General features: G+C 51.2%; 1 protein-coding gene across 1 annotated transcript; it reads left to right on the top strand.

The window, feature by feature from the left end:
- Positions 1–1212: 1212 nt before the first annotated feature.
- On the top strand, positions 1213–20399 carry CRTC2 (CREB regulated transcription coactivator 2). Its single transcript, XM_070950349.1, is given in 15 exon segments — positions 1213–1491; positions 7174–7275; positions 7916–8034; positions 8271–8330; positions 9066–9134; positions 11025–11128; positions 12042–12071; positions 12853–12935; positions 13101–13150; positions 14226–14470; positions 16133–16194; positions 16196–16588; positions 18176–18421; positions 18563–18800; positions 19203–20399. Coding segments are annotated over 15 exon segments (2289 nt in total). The 3' UTR covers positions 19412–20399.
- The last annotated feature ends 630 nt before the right edge of the window (positions 20400–21029 follow it).

Genomic DNA, 21029 nt, shown 5'->3' with positions numbered 1-21029 from the left:
AGATGGGTGGGTGGATGGATGGATGGATGGATAGATAGATGAGATGTTGGAAGGGACCTTGTAGGTCATCTAGTCCAACCCCCCCCACCCCGCCCAAGCAGGAGGCCCTACACCATTTCCAACAGATGAACGGATGGGTAGACAGATGACAGATTAGATTAAATGTTGGAAGGGACCTTTGAGGTCATCTAGTCCAACCCCAACCTTCCCGCCTAAGCAGGAGGCCCTACACCATTTTTGACAAATGGATGGATGGATAGAGAAAGAAAGAAAGAAAGAAAGAAAGAAAGAAAGAAAGAAAGAAAGAAAGAAAGAAAGAAAGAAAGAAAAAAAAAGAAATGGAAGAATTAAATCACTTTTTAACAGAATAAAAAATCATTAGATTGAACTGTAAACGGGAAAGCAAAAACGCTCAACCCAGTATGAATAGTACCATTATTCAATTATTTAATGGTGTTTATAAATTTATAGGTTGCAATATAGGTCTGCCTGTCCCAAGTGTGCAGGAAAAAGCACTCTGTGCATGCCCAGAGACACAGCAGCTCAGTATTTGGAAAGTATGAATAGTACCATGATTCAATTATTTAATGGTATAGATAAATTTATAGGTTGCAAAATAGGTCCGCCTGCGCCAAATGTGCAGGAAAAAGCACTCTGTGCATGCCCAGAGACACAGGAGCTCAGTATTTGGAAAGTATGAATAGTACCATGATTCAATTATTTAATGGTATAGATAAATTTATTGGTTGCAATATAGGTCTGCCTGTCCCAGGTGTGCAGGAAAAAGCACTCTGTGCATGCCCAGAGACACAGCAGCTCATAATTCAGAAAGGGAGCTGCCTACTCCTCCCTCCCTCCCCCGCCCCTCTCCTTTCTCCTCCTCCCCCTCCCTTCGGGGAGAAATTCCCCCAAGCGCGCGGTGCCCGCCGGGAACGGGAGTCCCCGCGGGCCCCGAGGCCAGGGCGTCTGCGTCAAGTGGTGGTGGTGAAACTCCATCTCCCGGCGTGCGCCGCGCGCGCGAGGGCTCGAGCCCGCGCGGGGCACGCCGGGAGCGGGAGTCCCGGCGGGGGGTTCCTCCCGGAGAGTTCAAAAGGGCGGCGCACTCGCTTTCCCGGCGTGCCCCGCGCGGCATTGCGCGCGAGGGGCGGGGCGCGTAGTGGGGGGAGGGAGGGGAGGAGGCCGCTGAGGCGGCGGCGGCGGCGGCGGAGCAAGATGGCGGCGGCAGGGGCGGCGGGGGGTTCCGGGGCCGCCGCGCCGGGTTCTTCTTCCTCAGGAGGAGGAGGCGGCGGCGGCGGCGGGGCCTCCTCGTCCTCCGCCGCCGCCTCCTCGGCCTCGTCTTCCCCGGCGGCCGCTTCGTCTTCGCATTCTTCGGCCTCGGCGGGGGCGTCCAACCCGCGCAAGTTCAGCGAGAAGATCGCCCTGCAGAAGCAGCGCCAGGCCGAGGAGACGGCGGCCTTCGAGGAGGTCATGATGGAGCTGGGCACCACCCGGGTATGAGGGGGAGAAAAACGGGGGGAGAGGAGGGGGGCCCGCTTCCGGTCGGGGGCGGCACTTCCGGTTGGGGAGGGGGGCTGCCCCCCCCTGAGGTGGGGGGAGGGAGGGAGGGAGGAGTTGGGGACCCAAGTCTTTGAGCTCAGGGCTGTGGAGAGGGATGGACTACCCCGCCCATCATCCTCTGCCTAACCTGGGTTTGTGGGGGGGTCTCTGGAGAATGCTGACTACTCCACCCATCATCCTCTGCCTGAGTTGGGGTCTCTGGAGAGGGATGGATTATCCCACCCATCATCCTCTGCCTACTCTCGGTTGGGGGTCCCTAGAGAGTGATGTATTATCTCACCCATCATCCTCTGCCTAGCCTGGGTGGGGGGGGGGTGTCTCTGACTACTCCTCCATCTTCTGCCTGAGTTGGGGTCTCTGGAGAGGGATTGACTGTCCCACCCATCATCCACTGCCTAGCCTGGGTTGGGGGTCTCTAGAGAGGGATGGACTATCCCAGCCATCATCCACTGCTTAGCCTGGGTTTGGGGGGGGGTCTTTGGAGAGCGCTGACTACTCCACCCATCATCCTCTGCCTGAGTCGGGGTCTCTGGAGAGGGATGGACTGTCCCACCCATCATCCTCTGCCTAGCCTGGGTTGGGGGGTCTCTGGAGAGTGCTGACTACTCCACCCATCATCCTCTGCCTGAGTTGGGGTCTCAGGAGAGAGGTGGATTATCCCACCCATCATCCTCTGCCTAGCCTGGGTTGGGGGTCTCTAGAGAGGGATGGATTATCCCACCCATCATCATCTGCCTAGCCTGGGTTGGGGGTCTGCGGAGAACGCTGACTACTCCACCCATCATCCTCTGCCTGAGTTTGGGTCTCTGGAGAGGGGTGGACTACTCCACCCATCATCCTCTGCCTGAGTTCGGGTCTCTGGAGAGGGGTAAACTACTCCATCCATCATCCTCTGCCTAGCGTGGGTTGGGGGGTCTCTGGAGAGGGATGGATTATCCCACCCATCATCCTCTGCTTAGCCTGGGTCGGGGTCTCCGGAGGAGGCTGGACTACCCCACCTATCATCCTTTGCCTGCTCCCCCTCCCCATGGTTTATATCCCCTTTAGAGCTCCCATCCTCCTCGCCTTCTTCCCCACTACAGTTCCCATGCTTCGGCTTCTGCCCCAGCTCTCATCCCTCCCCATGGGGGCATCTGGAGTTCTCCTGCCCATCCTCCCCTGCCCAACGGGGCCTGTGGGCCTTTACACCCACCCACTCATGCGGCTGTCCAAGTTGGACCACTGGAGGGGGAAATGGGGGGGGGGTGTAAGTGCCCTTTGACCCCTTTGACTGTGGGGGGGGTCTTGGTGGGCTGTCCTTCTTTGTGGGGAGGTCTTATGACTCTTCTTCGCACTTACGACCGTCGCAGCCTCCCTGCGATCACATGATCCAAATTCAGACACTTGGCAACCGACTCGTACTTACGCCGGTCTCAGCCTCCCCTTTTGCGACCTTCCCACAAGCAAAAAGTCAATGGGGGGGACGCCCGATTCCCTTAACAACCGTGTCACTAATTTAACCAGTGCTGTGATTCGTTTAACAACGGTGGCAAGAAAGACTGTACGACGGGGGCAAAACGTAACCCATGTCTCGCTCAGTTAGCCATGGAAATTTGGGGGGGGCGGGGGGGGCAGAAGTTGTGGCCGTAAGTCGAGGACTGGATGTAAATTGTGGTAAAAATCACCATTTTTACCAATTGGAATATTTTGGAGAATTTTAGAAACGCGACCGACTCGCAAATCCGTCTTGAAGCCGAGACGGGATTGTGTGTCCCGAAGTTGTGTGATTGTGTGGCGTTGCCTCCGTCCGGCAGATCCGGCCTCTCCTGCGAAAGCGGGGTCCCCGGAGAGGGGTTTAAATTTAGCCTGGACGGAGGACGAGAACGGCACGCAAGACGGGAGACGCCACCATCTTGGGGCGTTTTTGCGGAGCGTCAGCCTCGTCCCGCAAGACGGAGCCGACGTTCAAACCCGCCGGAAGCGATGTCCCGGGGTTGCGTGTTGCCCACCGAGATCACGGGATGGCTGGGGAGGTCATGCGGGGGTCTTCTGGGAGCTGACCGGTCCTGGTCCAGAGGGTTGAGGGAATTCCCAGATTCCCACGACCTGACGACTCTAACCAACATGGTTAGATGCTTAACAGGGTTAATATTGCCTCTGGCCTCTGGAGCCAGCAGAGTTATTTGTTTATTTTTTCCTTCCTTCCTCTCTCCCTCCCTTTACTTTTCCCTTCCATCCTTTCCTTTCTTCCCTCCCTTTGCTTCTTTCCTTCCTTTTACTTTTTCTTTCTATCCTTCCCTTCTTCCCTCTCTCCCTTTTTCTTTTCTCCCTCCTTCCTTCCAGCATTTCCTCTCTTCCCTTCCCTCCTTGCTTGCTTCCTTTGCTTTTTACTTCTATCTCTCCCTCCCTTTCCTCCTTGCTTCCTTCCTTTACTTTTTATTTGTAGCTTTCCCTTTTTTTCCCTCTTTTTCTCTCTCTCTTTTTCCTTCCTTCCCTCCGTCCTTCCTTCCTTCCCTCCCTTTACTTTTTCCTTCCATGTTTTCCTCTCTTCCCTTCCCTCCCTTTGCTTCCTTCCTTTATTTTTTCTTTCTAGCCTTCCTTTCTCTCTCTCTCCCTTTCTGTTTTCCTCCTTCCTTCCTTCCTTCCATCTTTTCCTCTCTTCCATTTCCTCCCTTTGCTTCCTTCCTTTACTTTTTATTTCTGTCTCTCCCTATTCCCTTCCTCTCTCTTTTTCCTTCCTGCTTTTCCTCTCTTCCCTTCCCTCCTTGCTTCCTTCCCTCCTTTATTTTTATTATTATTATTATTATTATTATTATTATTATTAATAATAATAATAATAATAATAATAATAATAATAATAATAATAATAATATTTCTATGCCGCCCACTCTCCAAGGACTCTGGGCAGCTTACACCAAAGACAGTATACTAAATAGTACTAAATAATACTAAATTCTATCTTTCCGTTTTCCCTCCCTCCCTTTCTCTCTCTCTTTCCTTCCCTCCCTCCCTCCTTCCTTCCCTTTACTTTTTCCTTCCATCTTTTCCTCTCTTCCCTCCCTTTGCTTCCTTCCTTTACTTTTTCTTTCTGTCCTTCCCTTCTCCCTTCCTCCTTCCTCCTTTCCTTTCCTTTCCCTCTTTCCCTTCCTCTTTTCCTCCCTTTCTCTCTTTCTCCCTTCCTTCCTTCCCTCTCTCCTCCTTTCCCTTCCTTTCCCTTCCTCCTTTCCTCCGTGATGGCTGCCCTACCACTGGCTTCTTTCCCAACTCCCCAAAGCACCGGAAAACATCAAAGCAGGATCCTTCTCTTGTTTCCCCAAATTTCAGATTTCGGGCCTCCGTAGCGTTTCTCCCCTTCTGAGCACCGGCCTTGGGGCCTGGGCAGGGATTGGCGGGAGTGAAGGCGCTCCGACATCCGTGGGGGCACCGGGGTTGGTACCGGCGGCTGTGGTCCTTCCGGCTTTTTCTTCCTCCAATTTCTTTCCCCCCCAGCAGAAATCAAATGTTTTCCAACTTTGAAAAACCCCCACAAAGTTTCCTGACATCAGCGCTGGTTCCATCGCTCACCTCCAATATTTGTGTGCACGACACCTGTGCAAAGGAGGAGGGAAAAAAATCTGCATTTGATGCTCCGAAACGGAAATTAAAAGTTTTTGCAACCCAAGTCAAAAACTCTTGGTTTTGCTTTTTTTGCAAACCTGTATTCTTTTCTGCGTTTGGGAGGCATTGACGCTGCTTTTCCCTTCGATTCGATTTACAGATCTAGGGACCATGAAAAAAAGGGGCCCCCACTTCTTTTATGAAAATATTTCTCTTTTTTTTTTCCCCTCCCCTTTACGGAAGGGGGAAAAACAAAAATAATCTTTCGACTGGGAAGCTGGATTTTAAAGAGATTGTGCAAACGACTCTTTGCAAGGACCGAGCGAGAGATTCTTTGCAAACCTGGTTTAGGGTCCTTTTTTGTGTGTGTGTGTGTGTTTTCTTTGCAATGATAGTCGAGAAAGGAAGGAAGGAAGCAGTGAATAATCTGAAATATTTATCATCGCAACATTAAGTGGCCCCAGAAATGGCAGATTCTAATCCATCATCCTGTTGGACGGGTTACACTTTCTCTCTCTTTTTTTTTTCAAATATTTGGTCTGTGAGGTTTCAGCTTTATGGGGGGGTCCTGCTTGGGCAGGGGGTTGGACTAGATGACCTCAAAGTCATCCAACCTCTGCCTTCAAGGTCATCTGCCTTCTAACTCTGTGATTCTATATTCAGTGGGACAGAAGTTGCCTTCGGAAGTTGTGGGAGCTTCATCCCCGGAAGCTTTTAAGAAGAGATTGGACTGCCATCTCTCAGAAATGGTGTAGGGTCTCCGGCGGGGGTTGGACTAGATGACCTTAAAGGTGCCTTCCAACTCTTGTTAATCTGTAAATTTTCATAGACACGGCAGGCAGGTTTGGTAGCTGGAGGGGACAGTGCTGAATATTTCCCCAACCAGTCCTTCCAGATAGATAAACAAGCAGAGATCCCAGTCCTCGGGGCGTCTTTGAGCGCTATCACCAGGTAGTCCTCGACTTACGACCGCAGTTGAGCCCCGGAATTTTCATCGTGAAGCGAGGCAGTCGCCAACTGAGCGTCGCCCCCATTTTACGACCTTTCTGGGCGCCGTGGTTTGAAGGGAATCGCCGTGTTGCTAGTTAATGGTTGTTAAATGAATCTGACACCCCCCCCCAGACGGTGCTGGTCAGAAGGGGGTCGCCTGACACCCCCCTCCACTGCAGCCGTCGTAAATGCAAACCACTCGCCAAGCGTCTGAGTTTTGATCGCGTGACCGTGGGGATACTGCCGCGGTCGTTAAGTGTGAAAAATGGTCGTAAGTCGCTTTTTTTTTCAGTGCCGTTGACACTTCGGTCACTAAACGAACTGTCGTAAGTTGAGGATTGCCTGTATTTTTTTTTAAAACCCTCGTTCTGTCATGCTGAGGGGCAGTGGGACAGTTTAGCCCCCGCCCCCCCAAAACTAGCAGTCTCGTTTCCAAAGCTGGGGTCTGTTTAGGACCCCTTGGAGGGGGGGAGGCAGGGAGATTTATGGCTGTGTGGTGGTGCCTTTTCAACAAGGTAAACAACCAGGCTCTTAAAATGGAGCATCTTCGGCGCTTACGGGGTTGGGGTCTCTCCTAACAGAATCCCAGAGTTGGAAGGGACACCCGAGGTCTTCTAGTCCAACCCCTTGGCTCGAGCAAAGACCCTAGTTCGTTCCAGACACATGGTGGTCCCAGTCGCCTCTTAAAAAGCTCGCTTAACAACAGGTGACAAAACAAGGTCGTAAAACGGAGCACAACGGACCCAACAACTCTCCTGCTTAGCCACGGGAAATTTTGGTCTCTGTTGTCGTCGTAAGTCGAGGCTACCTTGACGGGTCGGGGTGCCAGGAGAGAGCTTGGTAGCCTCCTTCCAGCTCTCCTCTCGCTCCGTTAGCTTGAGCTTCTCTTGCAGGACTGTACGTTAAACACACACACACACTGAGATTGTGGCATGTCGGAAAGAATGTTGTCCATCAGCTTTGCGAAGCGGCTGCCTGCCCAGGGCAGTGAAGGATCCATGTGGGCCGTCTGTGAATTAACTACCATTCTGCTTCTCTTCCCGCCTTCAGTTACAGGCTCAGAAGTTACGACTGGCGCACAGCCGAGGACCCTACTACAGCGGATCGCTGCCCAACGTCAACCAGATCGGAAGCGGCGCAGCAGAGTTTCAGGTAAACCGTCATTGAAACAAGCCAACATCCGGGCATCTTCCTTGCCGTTTCTTCCTTGATGGTTTTGCTCTTCTACTCTGATTGGCAGGAGTGGTTCAGATACAATATTTCATTGGCGCACAGTTTATGGAAATTGACACACAATGTACTGAAATTGACACATAATTGTGGAAATGGACTGCACAATGTGTTGTAATTGACCGTGTATTGGAATTGATCCGCAAATGATTGAGGTTGACAGAAAATGATTGAAATTGACACCATGTATTGGAACTGGCACACAATTTATTGAAATTGACACATAGTTGATATTGAAATTGATGCACAATGTATTGAACAAATTTTTGAAATTGACATGCAAATTATTGAAATTGACATGCAAATTATTGAAATTGACACAAATTGAAATTGACACACACTGAAATTGACACAAATTACCAAAAGTGACACAATATATTGAAATTGACATAAGTTGTTGAAATTGATACGCAGATTATTGGAATTGACACACAAGTTATGGAAATTTACACACAGGAACTGGAAGTTCCTGTTCCCCAATTTTGCAAACCCTGCCTGATTTTCACACTTTCACAGGCCCCCTCCTGTTCCAACCGCACTGCCTCTCTCTTTGCCCCTCCAGGGTCCCCTCCATTCTCCGCTGGACACGGCCCGGGGCACGCGGCATCACGGCCTGGTGGAACGGGTACAGCGGGATCCCCGCCGGATGATCTCGCCGCTGCGACGTTACGTACGACAAATATCCTTTCGCCTCGAGATGGGCTGTTCTTTCCCCTTCGCTTGCTACGCAACACAACTCCAGCCGCCGAGAGACACCCTTGGCAAGATTTTTGGGGGGGGGGGGACATATAAATTTGATACATAAACACATACTGACGTTGGGCTGGAAATCCTGCAGGGATTGAAGAGCAACAGAATTCCACTTTGGGGTTGTTGGACCTACTACATTGTATCTTCCTTAACTTCCCCCATCACATCGACAGTTCTCCTTACAGTCCGGCGTATTTGTCCCCTCCTGCTGAACCCAGCTGGAGAAGGTGAGTTTTCGCCACACTACATACAGAGCAAGCCATTGCTATATAAAACGAGAGCACGCCTTCTTCTCTACCAGCACTGATGCTGTTATCTAGTTTGGTAATTAAATGTCTGCAATAAATCAAGCTTAGAGAGCACCAAAGACCCCCCACAGTCGTCGTCCTCCTCCCCTCCTCCTCTTTTTTCCACTCTTTTTCCTCTTCCACTTCACAACCCCTCCTTCCTCTTAGCACTGATGATGTTACCTAATTGGGTCAAGGAAACCACCAAGCTCAGAGAGCACCGAGGACCCCACCGCTACCATCCATCGCCCTTTCCTTTTCCGCCACACTGGTTTCATCCCAGTCTCCTCCTTCCCATCCGTCATTTGCATCCTCGATTTATGACCGTCATCGAGCCTCACAGCGACGGTTGGCCGTCGCCAGAAACACGTTGCCACCCCATTTTTACGACCTCACTGTTTTCTCCCAAACGGCTGTCCATTTGCTTTCCCAAAATTCGTCCAATTTCTCGCTCGGGGGACCGTTTTCAGGACGTGGAAACGGAGACGGCCACTAGAGGGCGAGAAAGAGATTCAGGGAAACCTCTTTGTCTGTTGTTGCCGCCCACTAATGGTAGCCTGTGGAACTGCAGCCCGGATTTGCAAAGCCTAGCAAACCGTCGGAAGGCAGTTTTCCCACAATCTTGGAGTAACTCTCGCTATTTTTTTTTTTTTTATTATTATTATTATTGCAAAGGACGATGCCTTGGAGCAATTTCCCTGTGGAGAAAGAACGCTTGTTTAGACTGCCTGCCTCACTCAATAGGTGAGCCCTTTCCCCATGTTTTCCCCCCCTCCCTTAAAAAAATCGACGTTTTGTTCCCACAAATTATGTCTTGAGAGGCAAGTTTGGGCCCTGATGTGAATCTGAAGGGGAAAAAAAAGAAAATATTTCCGTTTCAATTTCTCTCGCCGCATTCTTCCCCAACGGCTTATCTCTTTATATTTTCCTATATCGCCTCCTACAGGACGGGGGGAGAGGGGGAGGGGACACGTACAGGCAAACCCCCCCCCCATTAAAAGGGAGTCGCGTAGCTCCTTCCACGGGGCTGCTACGTAAGGTTTGCTCCAGGTTGCAAGCCTCGAAACGCCGGCTTGTGTCTTTTGATGATCAGATATGCGTGGGCCCTTCTGCAATCCTAGAAATTTGGGGGAAATAAAACGCCCCAGGCTCATTCTCCTTTCATCTGGTTTGCCTTCTCTTCTCTCTCATGTGGGCCTGCCCCCCCCACCCCTCGGCTGCAATGCACAAGGCCACGGAGGAGGAGAAGGAGGAAGCCGATGTGCTCACAACCCAACAATGACCCCCATTATGTTCCTTTGGAAGAACTGTAGCTGCCTAGCCCCCTCCCTCTCCCTCCCTTCCCCTCCGTTTTGTTCCCCCCCACCCCCAGACATTGTTAAAAAGATTAGGGTGGAAAGGGAGTGAAGAAAGAGAGAGAGAGAGAGAAAGAAAAAAGGAAAGAAAAAAAAGAAAGAAAGAGAAAGAGAGAGGAGAGAGAGGAGGGAGAAAGAAAAGAAAGAGAAAGAAGAAAGAAAGGAAAGAAGAGAAAAGAGGAAGAGGAGGGAGAAAGAAAAGAAAGAGAAAGGAGAGAGAAAGAAAGAGAAAGAAAGAAAGAAAGAAAGAAAGAAGAAAGAAAAAAGAAAAAGAAAGAATAAGAAAGAGAGGGGGGAGAAAGAAAAGAGAAAGAAAGAAAGGAAAGAAGAGAGAAAGAGGAGGGAGAAAGAAAAGAAAGGAGAGAAAGAAAGAAAGAAAGAAAGGGAGAAAAAAGAAAGAAAGAAAGAAAAAGAGAAAGAAAGAGAAAGGAGGGAGAAAAAAGAGAAAGAAAGAAGAAAGAAAGAAAGAAAGGAAAAAAGAGAAAGGAGGGAGAAAGAAAAGAAAGAAAGGAGAGAGAAAGAAAGGAAAGAGAAAGGGAGGAAAAAGAAAGAAAAGAAAGAAAAAAATAGAGAAAGAAAAAAATAGAGGAGAGAGGAGAAAGAAAGAGAAAGAAAGAAAGAAAGAAAAAGGAAGAAGGAAATCAGCCTCTGGCGGCTTCGTTAACACGCAACCTCTCCTCCTCCTTGTTGCTGCTGTATTTTGAACTCGGCGCCAGCTGGCGAGGCCGATGGAGGAGGCATGTGGTTTGTGCATCTAAAGTTAACCTCAACTGGCGACCCCAAATGGCCCAAATTTTCTGTCGCTAAAAGGAGGCGTTTCTTAGACGGGTTTCGCCCCCTTTTACGACCTCACTCGCCACCGCGGCTAAGCCAATCGCTGACTTTAGTAACCCCGTTGTTAAGCGAATCTGGCTCATTGACTTGGGCTGGTTGGAAGGTCGCAAAAGGGGATTGCGTCCCGCCCCCCTCCCCCCCCGGTGACGCGACCGTCATAAAGACAAGTCGGTTAACAAGCGTCTGAATTTGGATCGCGGGGATGCTGCAAGCGGTCGTAAGTGTGAAAAAAACGGCCTTCAGTCCCTTTTTTTTCCCCAGCGCTGCCGCAAACTCCAAACGGCCGCTAAACAGGCCGTTGTAAGTCAAGGACTAGCTGTATCAGGTTTTTTTCACCTGTCCGCTAAGATGGAGCAAGATTTTGGAAAATCTTTGGAAAATCTTTGGTAAAGCATCTGTCCGCTTTTCTTTATTGTAATTCCACTTTCTCCTCTTCCGTAAGCAGAACAAATTCGGACTCCGCCCTGCACACCAGCGTGATGAATCCCAACCCACAAAACGCCTACCTGGGACCCTCCCAGGCGGGCCCCCCTCCCAATCGCAAGAGCGGTGAGTGGCTTACCGGGGGGTGGGGGCTGGCGTCATGCGTCCCGGTACGGCGTGGGTCTCGCGAGAGGCCGAGGAAGAGGGGAGGGACGACCACACTCCGGCTAGGATTTGGGCTTTCTTTGCCGACTGCATCTTCTCCCTCGATTCGAGATGATGGTTTAATGGTGGTTTAATGGGCCTGTCGGAAAGGAGAAGTGTCTGCTTTCAATAGGTTTGAGGAAGTTGAGCAGTTTGACAACTCTTTCAACTCTGAGGCTTCAAGCGTTGGGTGAGGCCTGATTGGGGTAGATTGCAGGGGTGATACGAGAAATATAATTTTAGGTCATTTTGTTCTATTTTACATATTTAGGTATTAAATTACTGTGTTTTATCCTGTAACTATTGTATTTTACCCTATTCTCGTCTTAAGTTTTGTTATAATTTTATTGGTAATACGTTTTTGAACCTGTACGTTGAGAGAGGGGGGGGGGGGAGAGAGAGAGAGAGAGAGAGAGATTTTATATATATATATATAAATAAAATATAAAATAGAATAGTAAAATAAAATAAAATAAAATAAAATAAAATAAAATAATAAAATAAAATAAAATAAAATAAAATAAAATAAAATAAAATAAAATAAAATAAAGTAATAAAATAAAATAGTGCAGTGGCCTAAAGGTGGAGCCTCTCGCCTCACAATCGGGAGGCTGTGAGTTCAATCCTAGGTAGAGGCAGATATTTCTCTCTCTGGCCACCGTGAGAATTTATCTGGTGAACAAAACTCCGCCCTGGTGACAGGAAGGGCATCTGGCCAGTAAAACACTCTGCTAGCTCCATTCAGTTGCAGGCCAAGGAGACGGGGAGTGCCTGGAAGTTTGTAGTCATGCTATCTTTTACATTTTCTTCCTCCTTTTTCTCCCTTTTTTTAAAGGTTACCTAGATCCTGATACGGATAGCAAAGGTAAGAAAGACCCTTCCCTTGGCCCACCCTAAAGTCTGTGCCTCGCTTGTTCGCATCAGCAATTTTAAGTTCTAAAAGTTGGAAATTTTTTTTCTTAGTTTGACAAGTGGGAAAGAGCGAGAGGAGGTTGCAATCACTTCTCTGGTCTCTTCTCTCTTCTCTTCTTTTTTCTCTTCTCTGGTCTTTTCTATTTTACTTTTCTTCTTCTGATTTCTTTGTTTTATTCTCTCTTTTCTTCTCTTTTGTTCTCTCTTCTGGTTTCTTCTCTTTCCTCTTTTCTCTTCTAGTCTCTTCTTTTTTATTCTCTCTTATCTTGTCTTCTTTTCTCTCCTTTCCTCCCTTCCCCACTCCCCTTCTCTCCTTTCCTCCCACCTCATCTCCTCTTCTCTTCTCTTCTTTCCTCTTCTGTCTCCTTTCCTTCTCTTCCCTCCTCTCCTCTTATCTCTTCTGTCTTCTTTCCTTCCCTTCTCTCCTCTCCTCTCCCCTTCTCTCCTTTCCTCCCCCCTCTCCGCTCTCCTCTCCTCTCCTCTTCTGTTTCCTTCTCTTCTCTTCTCTTCCTTTCCCTTCTCTCCTCTCCTCTTTTCTCTTCTGTCTTCTTCCCTTCCCTTCTCTCCTCTCCTCCCCTCTCCTCCTTTCCTCTCTCCTCTCTGCTCCTCTCCTCTCCTCTCCTTTCCTTCTCTTCCCTTCCCTCCTCTCCTCTCTCTCCTCTCCTCTTCCCCTAAAACTTCCTCGCGGGAAGTGAGGCAGCATCCTGAGCCTTCCGTCTCTTCTCTCCTTGCAGTCTTTCTTTTCCAAGTGCCTTCCATCGAAGAGAGCTTCTTGGACGACGGGAAGCAGTCGCTGAAACCTTGGGACACCAAGAAGGTGGGTGCCAGGGCGTCTCCGTGGCTTTTCTGGCGCTGCCCCATCGGTTCCAGAAGCGAGGCCTCGCCAGCTCCCTCGTGGCATCTCCCCAGCGTGCCAAACCCCCTCCCTTTCGCCATTCCACTCTTCCCCCTATCCAGTAACGGGCTGTTTTTTTCCCCTCAGCTCTCCTCGTCTTCCGCCCGTCCCCGTTCCTGCGAGGTGCCTGGAATCCAGTGAGTAGAAGCAGCATTCTCGTTGCGATGTCGTTTTCTCTGAGCACATTAAGATATCAAAACCCATCCAAGAGCCCCCCTTCCCCCCCCCGACTGAACTCCGCTTCTCCTCTTAAGCAAATGAGGGGAAGGGCTCAGAGACCGTCAGGGCACAGCTGGTGAAAAAAAAGACCCATATTTCGATCTTCCACCTTTGGTTTAAAAAAAAAAAGATAATCTCCCCGCCGGTAGAAAGGTAGCTGCTCAGGCAAAGATGGAACAGGGCGAGATTTTTACCTGCGGGGAGCAGAGGAAAGAAAGTTTCGGAGATGGCCATTGCAAAGTTCGCACAAATGAGCGTGCAGGCTGACGCTTCTCCAGTTTTGGTCACCACAACTATAAAAAAGATGTTGAGATTCTAGAAAAAGTGCAGAGAAGAGCAACCAGGATGATTTTTAGAGGACTGGAAGCTAAAACGTACGATGAACGGTTGCAGGAACCAGGCCTGGCTAGTCGAGTGAAGAGAAGGACCTGGGGAGACAGGAGAGCATCTTCCAATATCCAATAAAAACATTATTATTCCAACAAGAGGGCTGGCCTAACTATTTTAATGGGTTGTTTTATTAGAGTTTTTGGCCAATTGTTTTAATTGTTTTTAATTTTTATATTGTCACGGTTTTATTTCTGGCTGTACACCGCCCTGAGTCCTCCGGGAGAAGGGCAGTATAGAAGTTCAATTCAATAAAATAAATATTTGAGGGGCTGCCCCGGAGAGGAGGAAGGGGGGTCAAGCTATTTTCCAAGGCACCCCGAAGGCCAGACAAGGAATAATGGATGGAAACTGACCAAGGAGAGATTCCACCTAGAAATAAGGAGGAATTTCCTGACAGTGAGGACAATCTACCCATAGAACAGAAGCTGTGGGAGCTTCCATCCCTGGAGGCTTTCAAGAAGAGACTGGACTGCCATTGGTCAGAAATGGTGTAGGGTCTCCGGCTTGGGCGGCGGGTTGGACTAGATGACCTCCAAGGTCCCTTCCGACTCTCTTAATCTAACCTAATTCATCCTCTTATTCTTCTCACCCTCCTTCCTCCAGCATCTTCCCGTCCCCCGACCAGCCTGCCAACTTGCCTCTCATCCCGTCCAACCTCAACACGGGAGGGTCCCTGCCGGATCTGACCAACCTGCACTTCCCTTCCCCGTTGCCTACGCCTCTCGACCCGGAAGAGTCGGCCTATCCCAGCCTAAGTGGCGGAAGCAGCACCGGCAACCTGGCCAACACCATGACACACCTGGGTATCAGCGGCGGGATGGGCCTTGGCCACGGCTACGAACCTCCAGGTACCGGTCGGAGAGGGGAAGGTGGGGGCTTCAAATCCGATGATGTGTCGCCGGGCAGGGAAGGTGTGCTTGGAGATTTATTATATATGAGCCACGGCGGCCCAGTGGTTAGAATGCAGTAGTGCAGGCTACTTCTGCCGACTGCCGGCTGCCTGCAATTTGGCAGTTCGAATCTCACCAGGCTCAAGGTTGACTCCAGCCTTCCGTCCTTCCGAGTTCGGTAAAACGAGGACCCAGATTGTTGGGGGCAAGAGGCTGACTCTGTAAACCGCTTAGAGAGGGCTGTAAAAGCACTACAAAGCGGTATATAAGTGCTATCGCGATTGCTATGTAATATTTATTTATTTTATTAGCCCATAGGCCATATCGGCATACAGGTTCAAACACATCATTGCCAATAAAATTCGAAAGAAAAGAATTTAAAATGAGAGTAGGGTAAAATGCAATAGTGCCCTATCAACGTACAGGTTCATATTACCAATACAGTTCTAAACAAACAAATTTAAAAACGATTGCATAGATTATATATTTATTTATTTGGAGATCGTTATTTATTTAGTGCGAGAGGAGAACGCGACAAAAGAGAAGTAAACACAAACACACAATCCACATCCTTACGCACACAACTCCTAGAGGGGTACGGCAACGGTCTCGTGACTGGATTTCTAATTCAGCTATCCAGGCAATCACCTCTGGCAGGGGTGGGATTTGACCGGTTCGGACGAATCCTCTGACGATCAGCTTGGAGCGAACAGGTTTGATCCGACAATCAGGTCGGACCACCCCCCCCCCCCCCCCGTTCCCCGCCCTTGCACTTTACTTACCTTTATCTTCTCAGCTGATTGCCGCGCCTCAGCTGTTTCTCCCAAGTGGTAACACCGAAAGTATTTGTAAAATTGTTCACGCGCAAAAAGTGTTATTTCGCGCAGGTCTTCTAGGGAACCAGAGAACTCAGGTGGTGGGCCATCTTGCGCAATATAGTTAATTGTTTGCCTATCGATAAAAGAGAAGATTTGTGGCTCAGGGTTGAAAGGAAGAGTCCCTAATGCTCTCTGAGTTTGGTGGTTTTCTTGCAGACGTTTTCACGACCCAACTACGTAACATCAGCAGTGCTAAAAGGGAGGACGGTTACATTATATATAAACAGGGAGCAAACCCCACTTCTTCCCGGCATTGATGATGTTAGCTAGTTTGGTAAGGCCCACGCCCGGATTTTAGTATCGGCCGGAGTTCGACCATCAAGCAGGACGGATTGTCGCTCTCAACTCGTCTCGTCCGGACGAGTTGTAGTTCCGTTGCACTTGGGGAGGCCGACGGCTGGTGCCCCATCCATCTTCTCATATGTCCTGGCAGATGTTTGGCATTTTATTCCATTGTGTGTGTGTGTGTGTGTGTGTGTGTGTGTGTGTGTGTGTGTGTGTGTGTGTTGTATATGTGTGTCAAATCGAACCGTTTCTCCAGCCCGGAGGTAACGAGGGTTTGCCGTTTCCGGAAGAGGAGAACTCGCCGTTTTCTTGCCACGCCGCCATCACGGCCGGAAGTCCCTGGAGGCTGCCATGCGCCGTGGTCAGCTGAATTTTGTGTGTGTATGCGTTTGTGTGGCTTTTGATTGTTTCATGGATTTATGGTTCTTTTTGTTCTCATTTTTTTGTGTCCACGCAGGACTGTGTTCATCTATGCAGAGCTCCCTCAGTAACCCCTGCCTCCAGTCCTCGCTTAACGCCCCCCGCCCTGCGCCCTGTGCCTTCCCCCCTCGGCGGCCAGTCCATGCCTTCCTCCCTCAGCACCCCTTCACTCTCCACCTCGCTCAGCAACCCCTCCCTCCCCACCTCGCTCAGCGCCCACACGATGCAGCCCGTCCCGGCTAACCCCCGGCTACCCCCGCCGCCCCATCCGCACCACCAGCCTCCCCCCGGCTTTGGGGGCCCGGCCTCCTCTTCCTCCTCTTCCTCCTCCACCGCTTCGTCCCCGGCCGCCTCCTACACCCCTCTGAACGCTTCTCCCCGGCGCAGGGTCCCCCTCAGTCCCCTGACTCTCCCCATGGCTGGAGATACGAGACGACAACACCCCAAACAGTTTTCGCCAACTATGTCACCCACATTGTCTTCCATCACCCAGGTACGCACCCGGGAGAGAGGAGGGGGAGGAGGCTTGTGACGGGAGCATGTGTGACCCCCCCTCCCCTTTGTGCTCCTCGCCCCTCTTTTTCCTCCTTCCCTCCTTCCTTCCCTCCCTCCCTCCTGTGTGCTTCACTTTTCTTTTCCCATCTCATTTCAACTTCAGCAACCCACCCACCCCTTTCCGTCCCTTCTAAGAATCGCTTCCACTTAATTTCTTAAACCCTTCCCGATCCTGATCCCTCAAGGAAGGTAGTCCTCGACTTACGGCCCACGATGGAGTCCAATGCTTCTGTTGCTAAGCGAGACAGTGACGTGAGATTTACGGCCTTCCTGGCCACAGTTGTTCAGGGAACAGAAACTTTGCGCTCCGTTCTGCTCGTAAATTGAAGATTACCTGCGATCTCTTGGAGATTGGAGAGTCGGGCAAGGGGTTGAGGTGGGGTGGTCCAGCCACATCCATCGAAGAGCTATGATTCCCTACCCTGAGCATAGCACACGAGTGTCAAACTTGATCTCATTGAGGACCACATCAGGGTTGTTTGACCTCGGGGGGGGGACCGGAGTGGGCATGGCCAGTTCAACGTCACTGATGTCGGGGGCACCTGTGGTGGCCCGAGCACTCTTCCGGTGGAAACGGGCTCCCAAGCTCCGTTTTTGACTACGATGGCCTCCTACAACCCTCTGTGTTCTGTCCCCCTTCCCCACACAGGCAAACACACAACCAGGCACGCCTGCCAAGATTTTATTAAGCAATCGGACTAGAAACCCTTGCAGATAAAGAGTTTTGGCAGTAAACTGCGAAATGCCTGCCAAGTCAGTTTTCACTCACAGTCAGCAAGAGAGAGTTTATCCTCAGTCTGGTTCAGTAGCAAAAAGTAATCCACGAAGCCAGAGTTAGCCAAGGTCCAATCCAAATATGGACAAGACAGATTTCAGGTAACGCGATGTGACTCTCAGGTTTTTAACTTTGACCGTCACAAAGCCTGAAGAGCAATCAGCACACCCACTTTTATTCCTTGTGGGGTGTGGCTCAGTGACTCAGCTCAATCTCTGGCCCTCCCATGCCTCTTTCGCTGCTGCGCACGCTTCTCCCTCCGACGCTGCCTGGGATCAAGCCAGGATTCATCATCCTTGCTCCCTGTCCGTTCTTGTTCCGATATGCTTTCCTCCTGGCATATCCCAGGCGGTTCCTCTTGGCCTTCGGATGGAACCTGAGGCATTGCCAGAGAGGAGGGTCCTGGAGAGGGAGGCCTTGTCAGTTCCTCCCCATCACCTTCTGAGTCCTCTTCCTCTGTTAGGACAGGCCCGGGAGTCGGGGTCACAACACTCTGTCAGCGAAAATGAAGGTCTGGAGGGCCGCCTGGAGGTCTGTTTTTGCTGGCAGAGGCAACGCGGGCTGGTCCTTCGCTTTTTCCAGGGCGGCCATATTGGCCAGATCTAAACACCCCGCGGTCCGGATCCAGCCCCCCGGAGCCTTAAGTTTGACACCACTCTCGTAGCACAAGAGTGCCTCCCTCCCTCCCTCCCCCCCTCCCCCCCAAAGGAATATGTTGCATCCTTTCTGACTCTTCCCTCCCGCTTCCAGGGAGTACCGTTGGACACCAGCAAGCTCCCTGCAGACCAGCGGCTTCCGCCCTACCCTTACAGCCAGCCAGGCATGCTCCTTCAGCACAGCCAGAAGTCCCAGCACCCGGTGCCCGGAGGAGTCCCTACCTCCCCTCAAACCCGCCAGCCGTCTCAGCCGCCCTATCCCTACCCGACGCATTACCAGCCTAATTCCATGCTCCAGCACCAACTCAACCAGCCGTTAGGTGACTTCGGCTTTGGCAACGTGAGTTTCACCCCACTTGCTGATTTCCCAGGCTCGTGGTGGGGAACGGGGTGTGTGTGTGTGTCTTGGGAGCCCCCCACCTGCTCGGCGCTGAAGACAACCCTCCGACGACGGGACGTATGCACTTTCTCTTCCCCGCAGTTCGACCAGTACGGCTTTGTCGACAACATGATGGGAGGTTTTGCCTTCAACAGCAACGCCTTCGGGGAAGACATGGGTGCCTTAAATTACTCGTCGAGCGACAACATGGGACCGCCGATGGGCGGAGGGGGCGGCCACAGTAGCAACAGCACTGCCATGAACGATCCCCACTTACTCGGTCGTCAAAACCTGAGTAATTGCAGCCGTCACGGTCCCATTCCTAACATCATCCTCACAGGTAACGGTCACCGGCTGTTTTGCAGCGGGTGGGTTGACAATTAGCAGGCTCGCGTTTGAGACCTGGTTGCTGCTGCGAGATGGGATGAGTTCCCGTCCCTCGCAACAGCTCCTGCTAACCTGGCAGTTTGAAAGCTGGGTATTGCGAGTAGATAGATGGGTATCACTTCGGTGGGCAACGTAACGGGGACACAGAAGAAGCCCCCAACTGGGCATCCCTCCCGGGCAGTGGGGATGTCACCGTTCAATCCTTCCAACCCGCTTTGGTGTTCCCGATACGAATGATTCGGGTTCTGCATCGTAGTTCTTTGGACTGTGATTTCTGCCTCCAAAAGGGGTCCCAATTGGCCTTTCGTTCCACTCCCCGTTGTGTAGCTGTGGGTGTCTTGATTTTCCTTTGTAGGGGATTCCCCACCTGGCATCTCCAAAGAAATCGCCAACGTCCTGGCGGGCATGCCGGGCTTCGAAATGGACGCGGCTTCCCTGGGTCTGGATGAGGATCTGAAGATCGAGCCGCTGAGCTTGGATGGACTCAATATGCTGAGCGACCCTTACGTCCTGCTGACCGATCCATCTGTCGAAGACTCCTTCCGCACCGACCGGCTCCAGTGAACAGAACGGGTGCCCAGAGCCCCTCACACCACCATCACCCCGACCCCGGCAGGGATAGCGGGACCCTCGCGAGCCGTGGAGAATCAAACGGGGCCGGGGCACGCTGCCAATCCTCGGGGACCCAATCGAGACAGAGCGGACAATTCGCGCTTTGCTTCCTCCCCGTTTCCCAAACGCCGCGTTCCCCCCCCCACACCTGGGGAGACCCTCGTAGCTTCAGTAGCTTGAATGCTCCCACGCTTGGTCGAGAGGCAGGGCCGGCCCTGGGTTCAAGAGACTCGAGGAGGGGCAACGAGACAGCGGGATAGCTGTCCTTTTCGAACCCACCTGGTGTCGGATGGACCGTACGAGCGGAAGAAGCGAGGAGAGGAAGCTCTTCCCAGACGTATCCGGGTTGGGTGAGATCGGGGGGGGGTCACCTTCTGAACCCCTCGAATCAAGGAACGGGGTGAAGTGAAAGCATCTCGGCCGTCTTTCGCCCCGTGTCTCTACCTGTGTATCGTTTCCGTACAAGGTGGCTCCCAGAGGGAGGAGAGAAAGAGAGAATGTCAATCATTTTGTTATCGTTTTTTCCCCCCTTTAATTTTTCTCGCCTAATCGATTTCTTGCTCTCTTTTTTTATTTTTAAAGAATTCTGTACATAACCCTTTCTCCGTTTCCTTTTCCTTCTCCTCCTCCTCTCTTTCTTTCTCTCTTTCTCTCTCTGTCTCAAACTGCCGTGTTTTTTCACCCTGGAGAGATGAAGGAGAATAGGTTCTAGTTAAGGCACTTCTAACTTTTTCATTCTTAATCCGTCGGATTTCGAAGACCAGCAGCCGAGGGCCGGGGAGCGAGGGGAGGGGGGCTAGTGGGAAGAATCCTCCCCCCCACAAGCCGGATCGGCCACGGACCCAGCTTGTCGCCTCCTTCCACTTCCCTCCCCCTTCGAGGAGAAGATGAAGCAGAATGATTTTATTATTATTTTTTAAATACATGTGAATTATCGTGACGTCCTGTTCTCGTGTGTGCTTCTCTCTCGCACCCTGATCTAAATCAAATCTGTTGACAAGTAAGGCAGTTGTTAACAGGTGACAACCTCTGGGGGCACAACCCGTCTTCCGATTCGCAGCGGTGTGTGTGTTCAGAGCCAGGCTACCAAGGAGAGCGAGCGGCGTGGCGCTTTTGTTTTGTGCCGGCCAGTCCACCACCGCCCCTTTGGAGGGCGACTCCGTTCCGTCCCGTCTCGTCTTCCCAGCCAGCTTTGAGGCAGGTCAGTGCTCGCTTTTGAGGTGCGGTGGTGGCCACTTCCCCACTCCCCCCCCACCCACCCAAATGCCCCCATATTTAACGATGGTGACTCAAAAATCCGTATTTGGCTCCGTCCCAAGACTGCCACGACGCGAGGACATTCCTGAACACGTGCAGAGAGCTCGGCCACGTAGCAGCGACAAAAACATAGGAACTGCAGGCGTTCCTCTATTTACTCCGGAGGGCGGGACGGATCGATTTCGCTGATCATTCACTTCCGGATAAATCCAAAACGGGATTGTCGGCCATTTTGAATAATACCTTCCCTACTCCGTTTTTTTTTTGCTTACGGGAAGAGGGGTGGATTCCTTCCCGGAGCGCTTCCTGAACT

Source organism: Pituophis catenifer, unplaced genomic scaffold, assembly GCF_029215685.1.
Source record: "Pituophis catenifer annectens isolate HBS135680 unplaced genomic scaffold, rPitCat1.0.hap2 SCAF_10, whole genome shotgun sequence".
Taxonomy (NCBI): Eukaryota; Metazoa; Chordata; class Lepidosauria; order Squamata; family Colubridae; genus Pituophis; species Pituophis catenifer.
This window is presented reverse-complemented; position numbering and strand designations above follow the sequence as displayed.